Here is a 26,723-nt window from a genome sequence, read left to right on the forward strand (position 1 = left end):
TCCAGGGGTCAACAGCATACATTTGAAAATTCCAGAACGGAGGGGTGGTCCACAACCATGCAATCTGCCTCCGTGCACCTAATGGTACCCATCAAGAACTTGGGAGAGGAATGATTTTCAATCTATGTATGAGGTCATGACGAGGATACTCTTCTAAGGTTAAATACTCAGCTGAGAACTGTCCCTGAGAAAACTTTGGGGGAAGGCTTTAGCTTAGAACACAGAATAGTGTCAAATATCTCATTTAGTTTTCAACTAATGGTCCCCTTCTTCTCCATTGTAGATAGGGGAGATTTGGCTCAAGGCTTTACTGAGCAAAATGGTTTTTATCAGTCACCCCCTGTCAGTCCATCTAGAGCAACAGTGCACAGATGTTTGAGGCACAGACCCTGGAACACCTGGGATAGCTCAGGGACCCCCATCCGAGAGCTGGAGAGGCACAGAGGGCAGAAGTATACTCTGAGATGCTCTGCTCCAACTACAGGAAAGGCATCAAGGAGAGCTGAGGAGAAGCACCCAGTCTGCTTTCCTGTATCTGAATCCCAGTGCTAACCTCCTGATGTGCACATCCCACTTAGACAGCCTTGAACCCCACCACCACTGCCAGTGCAGAGAAAAAAGCCCACTGCTTATGCCACCTATAGCTATATATTTGCCTTTTCTGTTTGATTTTGTTTTTCTTGGAGCAAGGCAAGTGTGGCTTCCATTTCCTCCTGTCCATTTCAATAGCCCACTTTATCAGTTTCAAACTTCTCAGCTCTTAATTTTCTGGACTCAATTGAGGTCGCTGTAAGGTCAACCTTCTCTAATCATCAACTTCCTTGCCTCCTCCCCTCCTGCCTTCACTCATGGGTGGTGCTCTGTTCCTGAAATTCTTCCACCCAAAGCTTCAGGAGGCCTCACTTTTCTTGTCTTCCTCCTACTCCAAGCCTGACAGGCTCCTGTTCTCCTCCTGCCTCAAAGTATATGCATTTTCCTGACTTTACTCCACATCCCTTTCTGGTTTTATCCCTATATTCTATACCTTTTCCAGTCTGATTCATTCGTATGACTGTTTGTTCTACGTAGTAGATGAAAGACTTTAACCTCTAGGCTCTTACTTTAGCATCAACCACATTTTCAGCCAAATTATATAAAGGAGAAAAGAAATCGCCTAATGGACCCAGCATTTAAAAGCTGACAATCTGGAAATTTCCTCCAATCTTTTATGTGCCTGTGTGTGTATAGTTTCTTTTATATAACTCTGATCAAATGCATATATTGTATTGTCACCATAGCATAAACACTTTCATCCTTATTACAAATTACTTATAAATACAATTTTAAAGTTCTCCTAATTTTCCATCAAATACATACACATGCATTCTATAGTTTATAAATACATTTTCCTGACTGCAATAAATTTAGGGTACTTCCATTTTTACAAAACGTAAGTAATATTCTTAGGGATACCTTTGAGCAGAGTCCTTTCATTACGTTTAAACTTACTGCCTTAGGATGAATGTGCCAAAAGAGGAATTGCTAAGCCAAGGTTGAAGGCTTTTGACACATATTCCCAAATTACTTTGCAAAAGAACCACACAAGCATACATGCCACTATGAGTACTTTATAGAAGTGCCTATCTCATTTTGTAAACATAACAATATTGCATAATATTTCTTTTCTTTTCTTTTTTTTTTTTTTTTTTTTGTGGTACGCGGGCCTCTCACTGTTGTGGTCTTTCCCGTTGCGGAGCACAGGATCCGTACATGCAGGCTCAGTGGCCATGGCTTACGGGCTTAGCCGCTCCGCGGCATGTGGGATCTTCCTGGGCCGGGGCGTGAACCCGTGTCCCCTGCATCAGCAGGCGGACTCTCAACCACTGTGCTACCAGGGAAGCCCCATAATATTTCTTAAAAATAACTTTTGTTAATTTCCTTGGGAAAATTTGTCCTTTCAATCACTTTCTTTAATTGATCACTTCCTAAATGTTTGTTTTACCCCTGATTTTCACTTTATAAATAATCTAATTACACTATTCATTCATCTTTCCATTTTTTGTTCCTCTTACTGTTTTTACCTATTCATTAAAGTTCTTTTAATACTAATACTTGCTTGTATCCTCTGCAAGCATTTTCCCAGTTATTTGTTTAAAAACCTGAATAGGGTAAAGTGGGGGACATATAAAAACAAGTTTTTTATGTAGTTGAGTCTATCCATTTTATTTTTTTCCCTGTGATTTTTAAAACCTGTTTTTAGGTTTAGATAAGTTCACAATAGAGAGCTAACCACAAACTTATTTTGAGGTTTGGCAATTTGATATGACGTGAACATGCATGTTGTTGGTTTTTGTTCCACAAACAACTAACCAAGTTTTCCAACACCTCTATGAAATAAAGCTTCTGCTGACATAGATTTGATACACTCTGTTGTTTTATAGTACATTCCATGTCTATGGACATGGACATGGACATGTCCATAGACATGATGTGCCCATGAACCAAGTCAGAGCCCTACCTGGGCTTTAACACCTCTGGGTCCCCGGACCCATATGTTTCACAAGCACAGTCATCCCGTGTTCAACAACTTCTAAGGCTTCACATAAAGGTTAAAACAGTCATCTGGGAATTTTAGCTTCCCCAAAATGTTTTCCCAATTTAACATTAGTTTTATTTTCCACCATGTCTCTGCATTAAACATAACATTTTCTAGCCAAGAAGTATCATCATTGCCTCAAAATAATTGTTCATATTTCTTGCCTCTGCTGATTGACACCCACTGTTCTCCCTTTAAGAAATGTCTTCTTTTAACCATACTTCAAGGCCTTGGTCAAATGCCACATCTTCCATAAATCCTTTCTTTCTCTTCCCTCCAAGTGTAAGTAATTACCCTCTTATTTTCTTTCCTCTTTAAAGTTATAATTATTAATAGTTACCAAGGTAAGATCTTCCTTAGTAAGCTGTACATATCCCTAGGCAGAGTTTGTGAGGTACTGTATTTTTCACATACTGTCATGCCTAGCTAAACGTCTAAACCATCTCTGTCTATTAATAAATGCATCTGTGTACTGAGAAAAAGAAAACAGGCATGTTTGGTTTATTTATGTGACTCTTTAGCAAGTTTAATACTCAAAACAGTCAGTAACTCTATTAAATATTAGTTTGAAATCCCATAGCAACTTCAACATTTTTTAAAATAAATTTATTTTATTTATTTATCTATTTATTTTGGCTGTGTTGGGTCTTTGTTCCTGTGCATGGGCTTTCTCTAGTTGCGGTGAGTGGGGGCTACTCTTTGCTGCAGTGTGCGGGCTTCTCATTGCGGTGGCTTCTCTTGTTGTGAAGCACGGTCTCCAGGCACACGGGCTTCAGTAGCTGTGGCACATGGGCTCAGTAGTTGTGGCACACAGGCCCTAGAGCACAGGCTCAGTAGTTGTGGCGCATGGGCTTAGATGCTCCTTGGCATGTGGGATCTTCCCGGACCAGGGCTTGAACCCGTGTCCCCTGCATTGGCAGGCAGATTCTTAACCACTGCACCACCAGGGAAGCCCACAACTTCAACATTTTTACTGAAGTAACTTCAAAATCAGATCTTAGTTTGCAGTTTCTTGGCAATCTTATGCCTTTACTTGTCATTTGCTATTCTATGCTCCAAATATTTGTCACTATATCCACTCTACTTGGAATTGTTTGATTCCATCAGGATAGACTGGCTCATGTTGTAGTAGCAAAAGACCCCTCAAATCTCAGTAGCTTTACAACAAAGATTTCTTTTTCTTTCTTGTGCTCCATAGCCACTTAGCTTCCTCTATCTGGAAGACAGCTGGACACTGTGGAAGAGGTGCCACACATACTTCCCGTCACATTTCATTGTCCAGAGCAAGTCTCACTGTCAATCTTTATGTCCCTGGAGTAGGACAGTTCAGTCCTCTCCCAGGGAAGTGCAACAAATATTTTTTGAATGATAATGCAATCTACCATATTCCCCAACTTTCCATTTTCTGAGTCAACTTTCTTAACTTTTTCCAAAATGCATCTTCTTTAGGGAAACTGTTCCCTACAAGGCAAATATTGATACTTATGCAATGAAGTACAATTGATACTCTTTTGAGAATACTTGCCCCAGGCAACATGGGGACCAATGATACAATTGCATAGTGAAACACTTGGAAGGTCATTAGTGACCCTGAGAAAGGGAATATTACTCAGATTTCAAAACTATGTATTCACCAAGGTACTCATTAACACAGAACATAGAATTAAGAAAGTATACTATTTTCTTATGTATTCTTTTAGTTAAATACATTCTATTTCTTAAATGTGAAATATACCTTCAAATCAACAAAATTTTTAGGCATTCACCATGTGCCGCCCCCCCAATCCCAATCTCCTAATCCCACAGGTGGGAATGTTAATGGAGGAAAAACAAAGATGAATAAGAGGATAGTCTATGCTCTCAACTAGCTTCTAATCTGTCAGAGAGACTCATACAGAACTGGCCTCTGTAAATCGCAGGTAAGGGCTACCCTGGATATTCTAGGGCACAAGTTTAAGAAAGGTTTCACGGTATCTAAACTGAGATACTACTGGTTGAATAAGAGTCTTTACAGGCAGAGAAGCAGAATAGCCTTCAAGGTAGAAGATCCACCAGGGCCAAATGAAGAAAAGCCTTTCAAGATACCATGAGACAGAGACCTCAGAATGTTAATAAACACAAGAATCTTCAGAGGTGTCAAGACCCATTCTTCTAGGCAAAGACTTTTGCCATTTGGTGTGCATCTTCAAGAACACATAGAGTCTTTGTGTAGCTCTGTTAGATAAAGTCCTGACACTGGTACAACCGATGTCCTGATGGATCCTATATCTATGGAGAAACTCCTCAAATGATCATAATAAGTGGCTTTAAAGTTCAGAAGTAGTGAGTCAGCTGCACCAAGACATAACCTTCAAAAGAGCAATAGAAGCTTACAAATTACAACAGAAAGGCCCAGAAGCCCTAAAGTCTGTGTGCCAATGCAGATGTGGTCAGGTCCACAAGTAGATGCTGAGTAAAAAGACAAAGGTACAGTCCCTAAATACAAGTTCATTGTTCTGGTTCGGGGCTTCCTTGGTAAAACTATCTATCGAAGATGCTGATCTCAACCCTTTCTCCCCAGATGCATTAAAAGTTGAGGCCAGAAACAAGGCTCTGGATCTCTCATCCAGCCTCAATTAATAGCACTTTCTAAGGCATTAATATTGTTGAAGAACTCATAAAAATGTGGATGCAGAGTATCATGTCACCTTTGCGGAGTGATAAGAGCCACTCAAATGTATCTATAAAGTAACAAGCTGATACTTTAGCAACTGTAGCAGAGCTGGCCTATGTACATATACCTGTCCCCCTCCAAGGCGGCCACCGTGGGGGCTCTGTCACAATGGCCTAGGAAGCTTTGTGAGCTTGGTGCTGTTCTTGGGGTCTTTATGACACTGTCTCATTTAATATCTACCTTTTTTACTTTAATTTAAAAGTTCAGAATGGTGTTCCTAACTTTCTCACCTGCATTGCTAGTCACCTTAACTAATATATGTTCAAAAATTCCATAAAGGAAAGGAGATATATGAAATAGGAAAGAGAGAAAGAGGAAAAACAAAACTTTTTCAAAGACTGTCTCAACCAGGCAATGATTCTCTTTCTGATCCTCCACAGTAAAGCCAGAATGTTCTATCCTATGACTCTGAAGCAAAGACCAGGGGCATCTGAGTGATCCAGTTTCAGGCTCAGGGTTTATTTGGGATATTCCTTTAGGAAGCTGGCTACCCTCTCAGACCCTTAGTTTCCTTGTGTGTAAAATTAGGGCAAGAATATCACACGTGAAAAAAGAAAAAATATACATCACACTCCATTGATTATAAACTATTATTCTGCAAAGGAAACCATCAAGAAAATGAAAATACAGTCCACAGAAAGGGAGAAAATATTTGCAAATCATGTATCTGATGAAGAACTTATATCTAGAATATATAAAGAAGGTTTACAAAAAATACAAACAGCCCAATTTAAAAATGGGCAAAGGACTTGAATAGATATTTCTCCAAAGAAGAAATTTACAGTGTCTAGTAAGTACATAAAAGATGCTCAGCATCTTACTCATTAAGGGAATGCAAGTCAAAAACACAATGAGATGCCATTTCATACTATTAGGATGACTACAATAAAAAAGAGAGACAATAACACATGTTGGTAAGGATGTGGATAAATTAGAACCCTCATGATTGCTTATAGAACTTAAATGGTACAGCCACTTTAAAAAACAGCTTGGCAGTTCCTCAAAAGCTTAAACATAGTTATCATATGACCCAGCAGTTGCAATCCTAAGTACATATGTAATGCAAATGACAACTTATGTCCACAGAAAAACATGTGCATGAATGTTCATAGCAGCTTTATTCCTGATGATCAAAAGGTGGAAACAGCCCAACATTCATCAACTTTATGTATGGTTAAACAAAAAATGATATAGTCATACAATGGAATATTATTCAGCAAAAAAAAGGAATGAAGTATCAGTAAATGCCACAACAAGGATGAACCTTGAAAACATCATGCTGAGTGAAAGAAGCCAGACATATAAGACCATATATAGTGTATGATTACATTCACATGAAATGTACAGGATAGGCAAAACTATAGAAACAGAAATTAGATTAGTGGTTACCCAGGGTTAGGGTTGGCAGATTGGGGGAAATGGGGAGTGACTGCTAATGAGTACAGGGTTTCTGGGGTGATTAAAATATTTGGAAATTGATTGTGGTCATGATTACAAAACTCTGTAAATACACTAAAAACAATTGAATTATATACTTTAAATGCTTAAATTTTATGGTATGTAAATTACATTTTAATAACTCTGTCATAAGAAAAAGAATACCTACTATGTGTACTTTACTGGAAATTAAATGGCTTAATTCATTCATATCAAGTACCAAACATACTATCTGGCTGCAAATACACACTCAATAAAAGCAAGTTCCTTCTTCCTTTCCTTTCTCTCCTCTGTGGTGACTTCTGTGCTCAAGATTCTGTAATCTAAGCATTTTTACCACTGAGCATATTTTAAAAATTGTGTGTAAGTCTTAAAAGCAATTCCAAAAGATGAAGATAGACGAGAGTTAGTTTTGCAAAGGAGATGTGGGACAATGAATTTCTGAGGAAATCTGGCTTCTGTAGTGAGACATTTTTCATAGGTCAGGAGCCCTTAAAGGAAAATGATTTCATAGCAATAAGATGAGATAGTTAAGCTCTCCTTTGGCACTGAGAGAGTAAGTTTGCTCTAGTTCTGCCATTTTGCACTGAGAGATTAGTAGTATTTGGCTAGTAAGCACAGGTGACTTGTCTCTAAGTATCCTTCTAAAAACAGTCGATGGGGAAAAAAGAATGGGAATTTGTCTCTGGAATTTAAAAGACAATGAGATATAGATGATAATTCCTTCTTCTAACCTTTCATATAATATTGGCTCTAGACCAATAGTAGATGCTATTTAGAGACCCAATGAGTAATAATTTGATCACAGGGCTTTACTTTAGGAAAAAACTAAAGCACAGAGTTCACGAATGGACTCTAGAGAAAATTAAGTGAATGCTTTAAGGGTGTGACATGCAGACTTTTAAAAATTTTGTAATTTGTTTCATAATCATAATTGAAAAGCAAAATAGTATTTTGAAAGTTGATTTTTGAAGAATAGAAAATTCAGGTATCTTAACAGAAATGTATCATCATCATTTATTTTTAGATTCTTTTCTTTTTCTTTCTTCTAATCTTGACAGAAGTATTTTGAAATGAAGTCAGAATGTATCAGTCCAAATGTACCCCGGAAAAAAAGGAGAGAAATAAAAACATCACATAATTAAAGAGGCATATTAAGTAACTTGTTCCCCACGAATTTATCAAAAATCTCAGTCTTTTGGCTCAAAGAAAATGAAAAGGTTAGGAGTAAATTTCAGATTTGGCAAAAACCATATATACCAAAGTTTGTGGGTCAGCAGAAGTACATTCAAGACAAGTACAAAAGCTGAAGTCCCAATGAAGTGATCCCGTGTCCAGAGTGATATTTAAAGGGCTCTTTGATTGTTAGCTGGATATGCTTGTTGAAATAAATTTAACACAGTATTTCTTTTAACCTAATCCTCTTACTATCTGCCATTGAAGTGCTTTACTCATATTTTCACAGCTTTGTATTGCTGCAACCAAGGACCCAGATCTCCTGACTTTGAGCTTTACAGCACTTTCCTCAGTAGTACACTATTATGGATAAGTGTTTCCTCTCTATAATGTTATCAGAAAAATACAGAATTAAATAATTTATATTTACTGAACTGTGATTATAAAAAATGTATCCCAAATTTTCTTCTTTTTTACTCTCATGTAATTAATAGTCCAAGCTAAATAGGAATTAAATATTGAAACAACTGTAAATTTTTCTGAAAAAATAAAGAGGAATGAAAAATAAGCTATGGTGTTTGAGTATTGTGGAATAGGTAACCCTTCTATTGGAAACAACTGGGAAAAATGGACAAAACTTAAATACATCTCCTTAGAGGCACTGGAGCGATAACAAGCCAGTAAGAATCTGGGCTAAGGTTTGGGAGGAAAAGTAAACTGGGAGAGGTGAGCTCCACATTTCAGATAGCTATAGTTTCTATAACAGAAAGATGAGAAGCTAAGTAGAACATCTGACAGACTCATGGAACAAAGGGAGCAAAAACTGGAGATAGACACCATCAAATAGGGATTCCAAAGAGCTCTGTCCAAGATGTAAAGATAAATCACAAGGATTCAAGCATGCACAAGGAATGAATCTGAACTCAGCATTACCCAAATCCCAGAAAGTAAATGAAGCTTGTTCTGGATTGCTAATGCCTCTAGATGCCTGATAGAGGCAAGCATAAATTCTCTCTGAAGAAAGAAAACATCATCACAGATTTTGAATTACATCTATAATTTTCCCATGTACAATACTAGCAGATTAGACACAGATGAAGAAAGAACTGTTGAACTGAAAGATAAACCAGAAGAAAATTTCCAGAGTGAAGCATGAAGAGAAAATAAAAAATTCAGAAAGCAAGGTGAAGATATAGTGACAAGATAGAAGATATAGTAACAAGATCCAATGTTGGAATTGTCAGAATTGAAATTGTAACCCTCGAAGGAGAAAAGCAGAGAGAAAATGGAGGAAAAGCAATGGTGGCTAACAGAGCTCTAAAACTGCTGAAAGACCTCAAGCCAAAGATTCAAGAAGATCTACAAACTCCAAGAAGAATAATTAGAGAGAAAATTATATCTTGGTACATCGTAAGTGCCAGTGAAATCAAAACAAAGAGAAAAATTATAAAAGGATCTGGAGGGGGAGGAAAAACAGATTAATTTGAAAGTAGCACCAATTAGACCAACAGCTGTCTTCTCAATGGAAACAATGGACACCAGGGAAAATGAAGTCATATCTTCAAATGGAAAAAGAAAAAATGCCAGCCTATCTTTCTGTAACCAGCAAATTTATCCTATAAGAATAAATATGATATAAAGTCATACACAGGTTGTTTTTTTTTTTTTTTAAAAAAAACCCTATAAGAAATTTGACCAGGAGGCTCATACTAAAGAAAATATTTAAAAAATATTCTTCTTTAGGCAGAAGGAAACATTCACAGATAGACTTGGTGGTAAAGGAAAGAATGAATAACAAAGAAGAGAGGATTATTTATAATTACATCTAAGTGAAAATTTCCTGCATCTAATAACAATAATAATATGGTACAGGGTTTAAAATATATATAAAATTATAAGACATAATGACAATAGCATATATAAGTCAGAATGAGGAAATATGGAATCCAAATGTACAAAGGCCCCTCCAGTGCTCAGGAATAGGTAAAAATACCATCTCAGATAAATTAATAGAGGTAATAAAACTTTAGCAAGGTTGTTCAATACAAAATCATTGTGTTCTTATATACCAGCAACAAATAAGAAATTATGTTAAGAAAATTTTACCATCTATAATATCAGAAAATATCAAACATATAGAAAAGTTTAACAAAGATGTACAAGTTTTCTACACAGAAAACTCTAAATGTTATTGAGACAAATTAAAGAAGACCAAAATGAGAGATAAAATATATACAGATTGAAAGAATTATAACAAGGTCACTTTTCACTAAATTAACTAATACATTCCCAATAAAAAGCCAAACCATTTTTTAAATGAAAATTAATGATCTGATTATAAAAGTTTTATGGAAATGTAAAGGGCCAAAAATAATCATCAATAGTAAATAAAAAGAAAGGGAAGGAAGGATCTGCTCTACTTAAAAGCTACAGCAATCCACACAGTGAGGGAAGTGTACAAAGATGGATAAATAAACCCATGGCACAGAATACAAAGTCAAAAACAGATCGATGCACATACAAACAATTTACGACAAAGGTGTTGCTGCAAGCGCAATGATGCTGTGGAAGATAATGAAACTTTCACACCTTTCACCAAAAAATGAATTCCAGGTGGACTGTAGGTCTCAGTGTAAAAAGTACATTTTTGTAACACATTATACCTGTATAAGTTTGCATCCAGAATTTATAAATAACTCCAATAAATTATTGACAGGAAATTCACACAAAAAGACTTGCATAGGTAATTCACAAAAGAGGATCTCCAAAGAGCCATTAGGGAAAGGTGCTCAGTCCCACTAGCACTCAGAGGAATGGAAGTTAAAACCACAAGACATCACCCAACATCCGACAGGTGACTTCCATGTGAAATATTAGCAAGGTCGTTGTGGGGTGAAAGGAACACTCAGGCACTACTGCTATGAATGTAAGTTAGTAAAACCACTTTGGAAAACAGGTTGGCATAATCATTAAGCTTGAACATTCACAGTTACACTTTTAAGCATATTCTCAACATTTATGTGAGCATTTATTCACAAGAAAACAAGTACAAGAATGTTCACAGTGGCATTACTCATAAATCTCCACCTGCAGTAGACTGGAAAAATAAATTGTGGTGTATTTACACAGTAGTATAGCAAGGAAAATAAATGAACCATAGCGATACTGATGGATTTCACAAACATAATGTTCAATTAAAGAAGGTAGTCACAAAATAAGTTAAACTCTACTATCCCATTCAATAAAGTTCAAAAATACAAAATTAACTATACTGTAACAAGATAGTGGTTTCCTTTGAGAAGGAGGGATGTAAAGAAATTAGGAGGGGTCATAGTGTATATCTTGGGAGTGCCCACAGCATTCTACTTTTTGACCTGATTTTCCTTTTTTACACGATTTTCATTTTCTGATAATTCACTTAGTACTATATTTATATTTTAAATATTTTTCTGTATGTACATATACAGAAAAGTTATAAAGATTATCCTTAAAGTCATAAAAATCTATAAGTCTTTGTATTAAAAATAAAGCATGAGAAAAATTCTAAACCTTCCTAGGAGTGTCTTGCTTTAATTAATTACCTTCTTTTAGAAGGTCCACCAACTTCTGTTTGACAATTTACGTAAAATTTTCACATATTTCTTAATGAATTGAGATCTGTTTGCTTTAAGGTCATTCAACTTGATATTTCTGGCACATCCCAAGTACTTCAGCAACACATGTATATTTATTATGTTTAACTAAGTAGAAATTAGATAAAAGAATGAACATATTTCCTTTATTGAGATTCTGCTTGAGTCACTGGCTTAATTTCAGTAAGCAGAAAATAATGATATAATACTTGCTTTGCTAAGTTTTTTTGAAAGACGTTTTCAAACCCCAACATTTAAATAATTATGGCTTGCCTATCTAGAACAGGTTTAAAAGCTAAGTTCAGTAAAAATTTCTTACACAATTCCCAAAGCTTGTATAGAAGGACAATATCTTTTCAGGTTTTAATCAAAAGATTTCAAAGACTAATCTCAACTTGCACTTATTTTTAAAAATACATTTTCAGTATTTTCTGAAATTCAACCATAAACCACTAATGAGTCATAGAGAACTAGATCACACTTTGAAGTAGAAATCTGTGAACTGCAGTAAAAACATACTTTATTTCTAGGGTTAAAGCAGAAATGAAACATCAGGTAATCTCACATCTAGGTGACAGCAAGCTGCTCTCTTCTTTCATTATTTCTCTTTAATCTGGTCTCCCTTTTCCTTCTTGGAAAGACTTCCCCATGCATGCCTTCAGGTTTGGCTTAATTCTATAGACTGTAGGTGCTAAAGAATGATCTGAGTATTCACTTTATAAACTCTTTCCTTAAAAAATATAGCTCTGAATCAAGAAGGAATATTGCTAATAGATTCAGGACTTTCCAAGAAATCCAGTGGATTTAAATAGTCAATGATATACCACGGATCTAATGAAAGATTTCTTTTTTCTCTTCTCTGTTTGACTTTCAAGCAGAATCTGTAATCGGGGTTTTGGTATTTTGTGGGAATCCTGAACATATGGTTATGAACAAATGAATTAATTCAGAAGATTTTAAATGAACGCCAGATATATAAGAGAGTGAGAGTAATAACATATGACAATTGATAGAGGAATGATACAGTCAGACTGTGACTCGAAGCTTTTCAAAGGAAAAGGATAATTGGCAGAGATGCTCAAGGAAGGCCAATCAGAGATGTTGGTGTTTCAACTGTCCACTGATGAATGTACTGGATATGAATAGAAAAAAGAGGAAGAGAATACATCAAATGTGGGCTGTAATAGGAGCAAAAGTCTTTAGGCAGCATGCAGGAGTGAGTGGAGGAGAGAAGAGATGAATGCAGCAACTAAAACAAAGCTTTGTGTTGGGGATGTTTATGAGCTAAACTGAAGAGGAGAGGTTAGAGCTAGATGTGGATCCATGGTGAAGGAGACTGGATTCCTTGCTGCTGCAGGCAAAGGCAAGTCATCACAGGTTCTGGAGCTGAAAAGTGGCTTCATGAAAACAGTGTTGCATGACCACTATTTACAATAGCCAAGACATGGAAGCAACCTAAATGTCCATCTGTCCACAGATGAATGGATCAAGAAGACATGGTAATCTATCTATCTATCTATCTATATCTATCTATAGATATCTATCTATATATATATATCTACACACACACACACACACACACACACACACACACACACACACACACACACTGGAATATTACTCAGCCATAAAGAAGAATGAAATAATGCCATTTTCAGCAACCTAGACCTAGAGATTATCATACTAAATGAAGTCAGACAGAGAAAGGCAAACACCATATGGTATCACTTACATGTGGTATCTACAATATGATACAAGTGAACTTATTTACAAAACAGAAATAGACTTACAGACATAGAAAACACACTTATGGTTACTAAAGTGGAAAGGGGGTAAGGGAGGGACTAATTAGGAGTCTGGGATTAACAGATACACACTACTACATACAGTCCTACTGTATAGCACAGGGAACTATATTCAATATCCTGTAATGAGCCATAATGGAAAAAAATATGAAAAAGTATAAATATATAACTGAATCACTTTGCTGTACACCAGAAACTAACACAACATAGTAAATCAACTATTTGTCAATAAAAAAAGCAAACAATGTTGCATGGCTACTAATTTGCCAGCAAAATGAAGGATGGACTGGAAGGCAGAGGCACATTTCTTGCCATGAAGGATTTCTGGACATTGGATGAATCAATTCTAGGTCTCTGGATTAAGAATTTGGAGGTCTCCAATCCCGACATCCATTTTAGAAACTTGCATAAAAGCACTGCTCATCAAGAATGTACAGCTCATAGGGACTTCCCTGGTGGCACAGTTGTTAAGAATCCACCTGCCAATGCAGGGCACACAGGTTTGAGTCCTGCTCCGGGAAGATCCCACATGCCGTGGCACAACTAAGCCCATGCACCACAACTACTGAGCCTGCGCTCTAGAGCCCGCGTGCCTAGAGCCTGTGCTCCGCAACAAGAGAAGCCACTGCAATGAGAAGCCCACGCACTGCAACGAAAATAGCCCCCCACTGGCTGCAACTAGAGAAAGCCTGCATGTAGCAACAAAGACCCAACGCAACCAAAAATAAATAAATAAATTAATTAATTAAATTTAAAAAAAAAGAATGTACAGCCCATTAATAATGGAAAGTAAGGGAAGGAATCACACAGATGCCGTGGACAGGCACAGCAGACATTGTTTGTCATCCCAACAGCTACACGCTGTGTAACAACCCTTATAACATTAATATATAAAAGTATGGAAAATAATCATTTAAATAAAGCTTAAAAATATTAGTTTTTAAAATCTTTGTCAAAAAATATATCAGGGTTTCCTATTTGTCAGGAACCTTGTGGATTAATTTCTGTCCTTTCTAGCTTTACTGTGTAAATTTGGTCAAATCATTATCATTCTTGAACATCAGTTTTCCTATACTTTAACTTGGGCTAATTTGTTTGTCAAGTAGCAGTCTCCCAGGGACATTAGTGAAAAATCTCGAACACAAGGTGCTATGAATTATAATGTAGCATGCCATTGTTATTGTTAGAAATAACAGTGAGTAATAAAGTTTTACTTCATTTTCTTTTGAGTTGTAAGGGGATCGAAATATTTTTTCCAAAACCTATTTGCTGAGTCATGGCAGAAATGGAATAATTATTGTTGAGGTGAACTAACTCAGTTATTTCTTTAAAATGCACTCATGGAACAAAGCTCCCTCCTTCTGGGCAAAGGCATACTTAATTTCCTCCCCAGGTACAAAGAGGTTTTATGTGGATTTTTCTTTTTAAAACATCATATTTTAGTACATTAAATATTTGAACATATAATGTTATTAATTTATATAGTATCTCTTCTGCAGAAACAATTCATTTGATTAGGGTTGAATACATACTTAGTAATGACAGTCAAACTTCCTCTTGTAATTCAACAACCATGCAGTTTTCAAACTGTTGAGTGGGCTAGATGCTGGGATATGTATTAGGGATACAAATATGAACCCCAAACAAGCCCTATTCTTAAGAAACCCTCAGACAAGCAATTAGGAGTCAGTTACATCATGCTCAATAATCCAGGAGAATAATGTCATACATTTTCTAATATTTAAAGCTCTGGGCAGCCACTGGAGTGTCTATTCTCAGAGTCCTCAAAATATGTCTCACTCCTGGACCCATGCAATTTAATTAATGAAAGCTAATCAGTGCTCACCCTATTCTAGGCTCTTTATTTATACTAACTCATGTAATCTTCTACAATCCTACCAAATAGATATTATCAATGTCCTCTTTTTCTCAGAGAGATCATCATGGGTCACCCTGCTAGAAGGTTCCAGAGTCTGGACTTAAGCTCTGGCAGTTCTGGCTCCAGGGTCTGAGTCTTTAAACCTTGTACACACTGTTTCTTGAACTCGAGCTCTCTCTTACTGTGGTTCAATTCCTGCTAAACACCCCACTAGGTAAGAGGCTACCTGATGTCATCCGGGGCACACTGCTGAATGCTTGCAGGCTGTGAACAGTCCCACTGGACCAGACACTCCCTGTTCCCTCTCTGACCCAGGGTTCAGCCCCATGCCTAGTTCATGCCAGCCATTGAGTGAATATTCACGACTCCTTTTGTATGTATTCCCTGCCCTGCAGCCTGCAACCTCATGTTACCCAGGAGGTGGATTAGGACTCTACACCTTGGGAAACCACAGCAAGACGCCATTCACAAGGTCCTCAAAGAGGCAGGACAAGGGAGAGGTGGGCCAGCCACAGAATTTCGCTTGCATGACTCTGAGAAGGAGCATCTCCAGAAACCTCCAGAGTGTTATGTCTTTCCTAATCCCCTTTCTGAGAATTCTCTTTCAGGCTACAGAATCATTCAGTCCAGTTTACTGATTGAAATCTCATTAATTCAGAACACTTGTGTAAAGGAAAATAAATTAGTATAATATTTAATTTTGAAATAGTTTTGTAACAATGTGGCTTATGACCTTTTTACATAAGTAAGCAAATTAGAATAATTTTAAAGCGCAGGGTCTTTGAAGGATGGGAGGTTTATAACTGACTGATACGGAGCTCCTGGTGACACCGTGCAAATGCAGAAACTTGGTGAGCACAGAAAAGAGGACTCAACACTGCATTCTGAGGGCATGATCTTGTGTATCTTCTCCAGATGTGTTTAGGATATGTTCTGCCATACACATAGTTAAAAGAAAGACAGAGACTGCACCTAGAAAAAAGTGGCTCCAGTGCTTTTGAGCAAGAGGATTCAGGAAGGCCATTCTATGTGGTTGCAGTTTCCCATGGAAGCACCACACCCTCCATAGATGCCTCATCAGGCTTTCAAGGAGGGTGCATGAAAATGCAAAAAGGGCCTCCTGGCAGTGCCCTAACAGCCCTATCTGTAATCTTCTAGACAAAGGCAGGCATGGGCAGGACTCCTACACCAAGACAAGACTATCCCTGCGTTCTGAGCAGACCTCTGCTCACATCATTTGGAGCATGGAACAGTTTGAAATCCAGTTTTAAAAGCAATAAATCATTTTCTGCAACACATCACAGGGCAATTTTCTTGGTTGTGGAAACTATTCCTTAATGGTAAGCCCATGTGCCTTTTGGCCTCACCACCCACCCAAGGTGAGCACCTCTGTGCATACTTTACAGAGACTGCAAGCACATTTGCAGGACGTCTTGCAACACAGGAGAAGGTGGCACCACCATGAAGATGGACCTTAAACATTCAGGCTTCTGTCTCCACTTGCATGTCCCTTTGTTATGGAGGCTGAGGTAGAGAGGAGAGAAACTGGCCCAGTGTGGACTGGCTGCATGTCCGCAGCATGGCAGGCATCCCACAAGGAGGGGACGGGGAGTGGGGTCAGCCATGCCCAGGACAGGCCTCTCTTATGGGAAGGGTCTCCTTGAAGTCGCAGGCACTGGTGGTCAGTGCAGCACTGAAGGAATGCAGAGCTGTCACCTAAGCCAACCTGGGGAGGCAGTGTGTGGGCAGAGCAGGGGCCAAACCTTCACAGAGGAAGAGCATTTCGATGAAGCTGAAGAATGAGTAGAAGGTGGCCAGGTGAAGAGATTCAAGGTGGCCATGGGTCACAGGCATTCAAGATAGAGGCTACAGGCAGAGAGTGCAGGCCGCAGGCTTCATGAATGCTGGCACAGGACCAGGGCTAAACCATCCACTTGGTGTGGTTTAAGCTACATTGTCAGGAGAAAGCCAAGATGGGAGATCCCAGCTCTGCTTTCTTGAGAATTCTCCACCCAGAGTTTGTGGTCTTTAGAATACCCTACACTTTACAGAGCGCTTTTGTTTATTCTCTCAGCTACAGCACAGCATTCAGTAAGAACACCGAGAAAGCACTTCCCATTGTGAGAGACATGGTTGGAACTTAATAAAACCTCAGCAAGTTCAGACAGGAGAGTAGAAGATAACTACTCTGTCTTTGGACAGTTGAAACAAAGATGACAATGAAACCCAGGCCAGGGCAGCCTCCCAGATGATATTAGGAGCAGATGACCATGTCTGAAGAGGCATCACTAACCGCAGGTGCCCAGGTTCCTGGACCAGGGCTGACTGCCAGCCCAGAAGTGGGGAGAAGGTCTCTTACTTTTGACAGCACAGCACTTGCCTCCTCAGGTCTTCCTCCCTCTCTTTCCTTCCTGCCTCCAAGGCCATCAGTGGCCTCTTGTCTGCCCAGAATGAAAGCTGGGTTGGTTAAATTCACCCTCAGTCTTTTAACTTTTCAATAACCAGTACAGAGAGCATCTCCTGGTCAGGTGCTCCTTCCTACCCATCAAAGCTTATCCATCCCCTCTAGATACAGAGAAAAGGGTAGAAAAAATGATGAAATATTGATGATAGTCCTTTTTTGGTTGACTCAGCACTGTGAATCAGCAGCAGGGTATTTCACAATGATAGCATCATGGCCAGGCAGCCAGTATCTTTCCAGGGAGTATGAGGGGATGCAGGACTCACCTGTGGCAAAGACAACATTCCTGGAGACCAGACGATGCTCCACGATGGAGAACTGTGGGAGCTCAATTCTCTCCACTCCAGTAACAGCCTTATCACCACCACGCCAGTAAAATTCAATGTCATCTGTGGTGTAGCCATCTGCCAGGAGAGAGAAGCAAGGACATGGCAGAAGTGAAGCATTATTTTGTCTAAAGAAACTGTCACTAATAAATGGAAGTAACAGCTTGCCCATGTTTGAAGTAAATTTGTTTGATGTGCTTGTCTATGAAAAGAAGCATCATCAAAGAACTAACTTTCAAATATTCTCATGTTACCTCTGCTGTCCGATTTGAACCAGGCTGAGAAACTGTGGAGGCAGAGTGCTCTGACCAAAGTTCTGTCTGCAAAGCCTAATTGTAGGGCTGGCCTCGACTTTGCACATAAATGAATTAAAAACATATTCATAGCACTGAATAAGATAGTTGGAAGAAAAAGTAAGAACTTGAGTATGAAGAATTCTAGAAAGGCAGCTCTCTCAAAAACTATTAAAAAGTTAAAACACTGAGGGTGAATTTGACCAATCAATGTTTGATAAAGTCAGGCATTTTTGGATGGTGTCATGAGGTGTTCCTGGCCATGAGCTTGGCCATCCTTAGAAACACCTTTTGTAGGGACCCTCTTGGCCCTTAGAGATTTGAGCAGTGGTCTCAGCAGAAAGAGGAGTGGTCATTTGCCAGATTATAGCTCCAAAGCCAACTCTTGGCATGGTCTCATGCTTGCTTGGTAATTAATCAATGCTTCCCGAGAATGACTAAATAGGACAATAGTGTCTGATGTTATTTGTAGCACCCAGGAGTCTTCTAAAGAATTAGGTCAACTTTAGCGGTAAGGAAAATTAAAACTCACACCTGTAGAAAAGTAGCCTATGAATATAACAGACTTTTTGATTTGAACATATAACACAACAAGAGGCAGATACTAAATATCTGATGTTAGACAAACAAATAGACCAAAGCTGTGGGGATGACTGCCCCCCACAGCCCCTTCTGGCTCCCTGGTCCTGTCTGCTGTCCTACCTCCAGGATCACGGTGGGCACACCTTTTGTCTCTGCCCTTCCCTCCGACTGCCTTACACTCCATTCTCACCTGGCGGCCACAGCGATCGCTAATAAAACACACATCTTACCAAGTCACTCTTCTGCTTAAAGCACTCAAATGTTTCCCAATGCAATTAGCAAAACAAGTCCAAAGTCCTTAATAGGACCCCAAGAACCCACAGGACTGGTCCCTGTGTGCGTTGTTAAGTACATCCACGCCCACTCCCTTGCCCACCCAGTCCAGCCCCTCTGGTCTTCTGGCTGTAGCTCAGATCAGCATGCTGTGCCCAGTGCTTACATGCCCCCCAGCAGGACATCCAGATCTTCAATTGGCTAACTCTTCCATACATTTGCATCTTGACTTTAATAAAAACTTTTGCACACGTGTGTAGTCAGGTCACCAGAAAACTGGGAGAATCCCTCTTCTGTTCAACTGCTTTAATCGTGAATTCTCTGAGTGGGAGGGACCTCACACACTCTGAGGAAATCTCTTTGACAACGGACCTTCCTGCCCATCCTCCACCTTGGTTAAACATCAAGGAAACAGAATCTACACTCTTCAACGCCACTCACTACGGCTCACAGTTGGAATAGGAGCTGCTTCCTCACTTAGATCCCAAATTTGCCTTGCTGAAACTCTCATCAACTCATTGGAGTTGTGTCCTCTGGCCACACAGAATCTACTTAACTTCCTAAAGTAGCCCTTCAACTATTGGGAAACCATCATCTTTCCCCTGAGCCTTCATACTAAATATACAATGCATCATGCCACATGATCTCACGTCCCTCACCTTCTGAAAGCACAGCTCTCAGAAAGCAGGGCCATGATGCCGTGTGAAAGTGAGGGGCACAGTGAGGGGTCTAAACACTGGCCTGCCACCAGTACAGCTTCCCAGTGTGTTCATTCACCAAGGCATTCACTTCTCACTATACATGCATCGAATGTGCTGCAAAGTAAGTCATTTGCCATCCCCCCAAAATTCAATACAAATACCGACAACCCGAAATCCAACTGAGGCTAATGATAAACCAGTCTCTGGTGGGTCAGGGGAAGACACAACAGCAGCAGCCATATCCGGATATGCCAGGGTTGCAGGTCAGGGAGCAGGACATTTTCTTCTTAGACTACGTGGCTGCAGCTCTCGTCCCTCGCAGAGAAGTATCACTCAACACTGAATTATCAATAAGGCATCTGAATACTCTTCAAATTGAAGAAAATTGCCAAGATGTAGAAATAGTTGGCTTGTAAAGCTGAGCTCCTAATGGGAAATGAGGTTTACTCCAACTGCAGAGGGTCCCAGGAGTACAGCCACTTGTGCCTGATGAAGCACATTGAGAGGGACCGCCTCTCGGCGTCTGCTCTCTTCTCACTGAAGGGGTCGAGATGAAGAGCATCTGTCTTCTTTTATTTCAGCATAGCAAACAGACTCTCTTAGATCAGAGTGGAGGATTCTTTTATACTGAGCCTCTGTCTCTGTCTCTCTTTCTCTTGCCCTCTCTCTGTCATGAAAGTGATATTTGCAGAGTGGAGGATTAAACTTCTAACCTTTAGGATAGTTAAAAACTATGTCAAGAAAATTATATATGCCATGCCAAATAATGATAAAAAGGCCTAGAACACAAAGTGGATGAAAAAGAAATACAGATACACACAGCTTTCAATCTCCAGAGTGCAGTTCTGCTCATCCAAAGGGTATCTTCTCAGGTCCATCATGCATGCTGCGGTCGTGGTGATTCTGAAACACACAGAGTGAGGGCAGATATTAAAGATGGGATGAGAAATACAGCAGAAAAACTGCTTCTAGATAAACACTGAGTAACCCTCAGGTAGGACCCCTTCCCCAAAGCACACCTGATTAAACATATTTCATGATATATACTAAACGGACAAGTTTTCATTATACTGTAGGCCAGCTTTATCCAAAAAAGCAGTACATATATAATTACAAAATTATTCATGCAAACTTGTTGACTTTGGATAATCAAAGGAAGAGAAAGGGGCTTCTTAGGAAGCTCTTGTCTTCAGTTTTTATTCTGCCTCATTGTCTAGTGACGCTCTAACTTTTGTAGCACAGAGAAAACTTACCAATGGTAACAACATTGATTAGATTACAATTTAATTCTTTGACTTTCAGTGCGAAGTGTTCAAGTAGCTCCCACTCCACAGGCTGCACTCTGGAAATGTGAGCCAAGCTTCTATTTGATTCTGTTTTATTATAGTTGCCTCTTGGGCTAATGCTCCAGGGCTTTTCACCACAGGATCATCTACCTTTTCAAAGAGAATATTTGGCTTCTATGTTATTGATTATGAATGAAAACTTGGGTTAGCTTCCCTTGAGGTCAGCTGCAGCCATGGAAAGAATTTATATCGTGGCCCAAGGACGGTTAAGCCTCTGCCGTGCAATGGTTAAACCCACTGTACATGGAGATAAAACACTTCGAGAAACGTCAAGTTCATTTCCTACTCTGCCGAAAGCCTCATTTTAGGGAAACCAACCTACCCAAAGCCTCTGTTGAAAATGCAACGATTAGGCTACCATGTTTTATTCTCTTTCTCGAAATCCCATCCCTTCTGCACCACAGTCCCAGCTAACCAGACTGGGCTGCGTCCCTGAATCAAGCACAGCCAACCATTAGTTGAACAAGAATATAGGATGTGGCCTGAGTTAAAAGGCAGAATGGAGCTAAAGGGATTCTCTTCCATGAGAATGAATTAAAGATGAGAATGGAGCTAAACTTGCAAGTTCATGAATTAGAGGCTTGTGATGCTATTTTCAAACTGGAGAGTCAGGCATGAGAAAGCATAACAGAGGTGAAGACAATGCAGAGAGTTGATGGTTCAGGAGACAGCAGAGCTAAGCCTGGGCCATAGCACACAGCCTTGCTTGTACGACACATCTCAGGGAGCAGCATCTCAGAGCTGATGTGGAAGATGTGTAAATGGCGGCCCGGGCTGTGCTCATTAAACGGTGAATCTTAAGAAGGAAGAAGTGAGAATGTCTTCTCCTGAGATCCCTAGATTTACCTTGAAATCCCAGCCACATTCTAGACTCCACCCTTCTCGAAGCCCAGTATTGAGCTTTCTATAGACAGCCTTCCATGTGAACATTCACAACAAACCAGCCTTCCATGTGAACATTCACAACAAACCTCCTACCACTCAGGCAACATGAGCAAGTTCTGCTCCAAAACACCCATCAGACACCAGTCATGTGCTAATTATGTTGGGCTTGTCTCACTGAACCTAAGTGCCAGTGCTAAAGGAATAGGAGTAAAGCATGTCCTTCTATTAGCATTGGGTTAAGCAGCAGGTTGAGGAAAGTTCTAATTTTCAATGACTGAGAAGAACAGTGAAGGAAAACGTCAACCTATTTGCCAATCATGGGACAACGCTAATTTTTTCTTTGCAAATAGCATGCAAGTGCCGTGCAGACATATGCTATAAGATCCACACCAATGATGAAACTGTGTCCTTTCCAAATGTCATAACACTTCCAATTATCATTCCAAAGAGTGGATTACATTCTATCTGAAGTCAACACATAGCTCTTTGGTATATTTTTCTACATCATCTGACTTCCTAGCCAACTGAAGAATCAGCCTCACGCTTTGAAATTCTGGCATGTTTTATGGCAGGTTGTCAACCCAACATCCATACAAGATGCCTACAAGGCAAAATTAGAAGAAAGTTCTGCTAAAATTACAAATTTTTGTAAATAAAAGAAAAAGATCTCTACTGGAAATGTTCAAATTTTTAAATTTTCCTACATGTTTTAATACCTATTCACTTGAAGACTCAGTAACTGAGATTACCATGTTTTGTTTGTTTTTCCTTATTTATTCCCAATCACCATCATTAAAATACATGCACACAAGTGCACACACACACATCCAAATTGTTTGGAGACTCACATGTATTGTGATATTATGTAGAGTGTTTCATAGGAATCATTGGAAGTGGGAAGCATGAAGCTAGTAGAATTGGTGAGTACCTTTAGTACAGCTGTTGTCCTGTCTTCTCATTCTGGTATCATACTGGCTATCATATGGAGCCCTATTCCTATTGACTTGAGGAATAAGGTATAGACATCTATGTGCTACTCTTCTTCCTATGAAAAAATACACAGAAAACCCTCTTATGGTGGAAAGTAAGTCATAAGAGCCTACTCATGACACAGTGGAAGAAGGAAAGAGGTCTTTTTGCCACTGGAACAGAAAGGCAAGAAAAAAAGAAAGGGGAGAATAAAGAGATCAAGAAGGGGACAGCAGGCCAGAACCCCTCCCCGAGCCACAAGGCCATCATCCACATTGGCTAAACTCATGACAGGTTTGGGGACTGGACCTTCTGAGTGAAATGACCAAATTTTGCACCCCTGGGACTTTGTAGAAACCATAGGAGGGTATTTCATAGTCTGCAGAATGAGAACTCAAGCCTAGTTAATGGAGATGGACCAAGGGCAGGGAAGCCCCAGTGACATTGGAGCTCTAGTTGCATAATCCCCAACACGCATGTGCTCACACACACACCTTTTGTATTTTTTTCTAATCAATTTTATTTGTCCTGAGAAAAGACTTTAACCAACTTCTAGCTCCACTTCCATCTGAAAGCTGAGAATTCCACTCCTATTTCTAAGAAATAGTGGTGAAGTCAATAAGAAATATTGCGTGAGGAATTCTCTCCAGTAGATCCATTGTTTTTAGTCATAGCATGCAGTCACATCTGAACTTTATGTAAGGCTGGTTGTGAGTTGGCTTTGGGCCCAGCTCCGTGCTCAGCAATTGAACACTCATGCATTTAATCTCACAACAACCACATTGTAGAGGTATTGTTATTCTTCCCATTTTGCAGATGAGCAAACCAAGGATCAGAAAGAGTAAGGAGGTCGGCAACATTTACAATGCTACTGGAAGGCACATGTGGCATTCAGATCCAGGCAGCCTGAATCCTGCACTCACTCATCTACCTCCTTGACACCTCTTCTGCCTTAAACTACAAAATATATACAACTTTTAAAAGCCTACTCAGGGAATGAGGTTCTCGTTTTCAAAGAAGAGCGAATTCAGTAGAGAAATATGTTATATATATGTGTGTGTGTATATATATATATATATATATACACACACACAGAGATCATATACATGTATATGTCTCATATGTATGACAAATTGGAAATATACTACGTAAGGGGAGAAAATAAATATTTTAAGGCTACACTTGCTGCAACAGCAGTGATATTTTGCCCATTGTGGAATAGGGTAGAGTTTAGTAGGTAGTCCTGCTATTATAAGTGATATATCCCTAAAGATATGTTTAAGAGTCAAAAGTATGAAAATTCGAGGAATAAATGTGAAGTTTATAAGGGCAGCAACAACCCAACAAGTTTAAAATCCTATTATGAGACACCTGCCATCTTTGGACACCATCTAGAAACTACTCCTGGGAAGAACAGCTTTTAGCAGGTCAAAGCGTTCTAACTTTGTCTCAATTATATCAAGCTTATGAGATCACTTTGGTATCAGCACTTCCATTTTAAAATTTCCACCAATTAAAAAGAATATTAAGGGCAGACGCAAACTCTTTGTGTCATCCCACAAACACAGATTTCTCCACAGACCGCCTGGAGAGGCTGTGGTGGAAATATCGCTTTTGGCTGCTCAGGAACACAGCTACTAGGTGGTGGTAGTATGCCTGCTTGTCAGCCGAGGTACGACACTGCTCTCTCTCTGTCCTTGCTGGGAAAGGGGGACTCTGAGCTGAGCCTGGGACCCACGCTTACAGTGAATCACAAGGCAATGCACACACTCTCTTCCCCACTTATACGAATATTTTAGATTCATAGTAAATACCAGAGAGAACAGAGGTTAAAATGTCCCTGACTAGCTTTCTCAGAGGCCTTGTAGAACTAAAGCATCTCAGCCCCACTCTCTCTCCTTTCGTCACCCATTTTAGTATCGTCATTATACTTAGGACCATCTACCCTTGGAATGTCCTTCCATTTGTTGACTTGCAGGCCCCTTGCTTGTCCTCTGGGGAGCCTGGAGCAGGGCTTGGTCCCCTGCAGTCATAAGTGCCTAGAACCGCAGCCACATGCACATGGCAGGTGTCCTGGACTAACAGCGTGGAACTCAAGCAAAATGTGGAAAGGAAAAGAGGTGGCTTGGCCCTTCTTGGTTTCAATCCCCCAAATCGAAGAGCCAGAGGGGATACCCACCCTCCTGCAAGCACTCCCAGCAGGAGATCTGACATTGAATGTTTACTGACCCTCTGAGAGCCTCCCTGGGCTCACTGGTCAATATGCTTGGATGATTATATTCCAATAAAGATGTTAAAAATAAATAAATAAATAAAAATTCCATTATGTACGGAAAAAAAAAAAGGTGCTTGGATGATGCTCTATGTGCTGACATCCTGGTGGTCTCTGAATCCTTCGGCTGCAGAATGAGTCCTTAGCAGGCTGATGTTAATGCCCATAAGCTTTACAGTCTCCATGGCTGTGAGGACTGCAGCAAAATGCAGCCATAGGCGGAGTTCTGGCCCTTTGATCACAATCTTGTCAAACTAGCAGGACCGGGAGCAAGTTAGCAGCACGTCCTGTGTGACTTCTGGCTTGTACTGGGGATGTCCAAATGTCCGAGAACCCTGGGCAATGGTTGTTACCCATGGCCCCAGAACAGCAGCACACCTGGGGTACTGCCTTACAGGTAATCACTTAGCCCTCTGCAACTGCTCTCAGGTAACTTACACTCATCTCCATTCCTGGCTTCACCCCAGGTGCACCAGGCAGTGGAGGCATCTATCATTTTTCCAAGAATAGAAATTCAGATGCTAGGATTAAGGACCTAATCAAATAATTCAGACTGACCAAGCATCCTTCTAAAGCAAGTGCTTATTATTCAATGTGGAGAGGGCACAGGACATAAACGAACATTGAAGTTGCCCCAATTTTTGTTTTATTTTACAATAAATATAAGAAGATACACACACAGAAATGTCCAAAGGCCTCTGCTGTGCAGATTCGTTGAGGATGTTGCTGGGAAAATTGCTGTAGAAAGTTGATTGTGTTGGCAGCCCCATTCCTTCATCTTCCCCAGTATCCACTCTCTTTGCCATGTCATTTGCAGCTCTTCTCACTAAAGAGGAGCTGTCTGCCCGTTTCTGAACATGGGCCAACTTTGTGCCTTGCTTTGTCCGATAGAATGTGTGTACTAACAGTCCCAAGATTAGCCTCCAAGAGACATTCTGTGTTTCTGGTCCCCTTGTACTTCTGCTTTTGCTGTGAGAAAACCACGCTCATATAAGTCTGCTGGTTCTAGGAGGAGTATGGACATAAGGGGCAGAGACCACCCATCCCTGGGCCTGTGGGTGAACCAGCCAGAATCTGCAGAGGTGCTGATTAATCACCCAGATTCACAAGCAATGAGCACTCATTATCATTTGACATTGAGGCTTTCCAGCTGTTTGTTACGCAGCAATGTTGTGGGCATAGATAACAGATACAACAATCAACGCAAGTAACTACACACATAGAAAAGCATAAATTATCTTATAAATAAATGGACATCACAACCTGATACTTCTCAGGGGTGCCATAAGATAGCAAAGCCCTTAGCAGACAGTATTTTCCTACAACGGGAGCATTTACTTCTGGATTTCAGCATAAATCCACTAGCATTGTAGGAACATAAATCTTGGTGAAATGAGT

The 26,723-nt window shown here is 39.7% G+C and overlaps 1 protein-coding gene across 2 annotated transcripts in view; it reads right to left on the reverse strand.

The window, feature by feature from the left end:
* Positions 1 to 26,723, reverse strand: part of GABRB3 (gamma-aminobutyric acid type A receptor subunit beta3) — a 241,925-nt gene that overhangs the window by 16,298 nt on the left and 198,904 nt on the right. For both annotated transcript variants that reach the window (XM_065871028.1, XM_065871029.1), the window contains exons 5-6: positions 20,674 to 20,756; positions 17,945 to 18,082 (exon numbers count right to left, since the gene is read on the reverse strand). In XM_065871028.1, coding sequence (XP_065727100.1) covers positions 17,945 to 18,082; positions 20,674 to 20,756 — 221 coding nt within the window. The remainder of the gene's footprint in view (positions 1 to 17,944; positions 18,083 to 20,673; positions 20,757 to 26,723) is intronic.

This window comes from Phocoena phocoena, chromosome 2 (genome assembly GCF_963924675.1).
Source record: "Phocoena phocoena chromosome 2, mPhoPho1.1, whole genome shotgun sequence".
Taxonomy (NCBI): domain Eukaryota; kingdom Metazoa; phylum Chordata; class Mammalia; order Artiodactyla; family Phocoenidae; genus Phocoena; species Phocoena phocoena.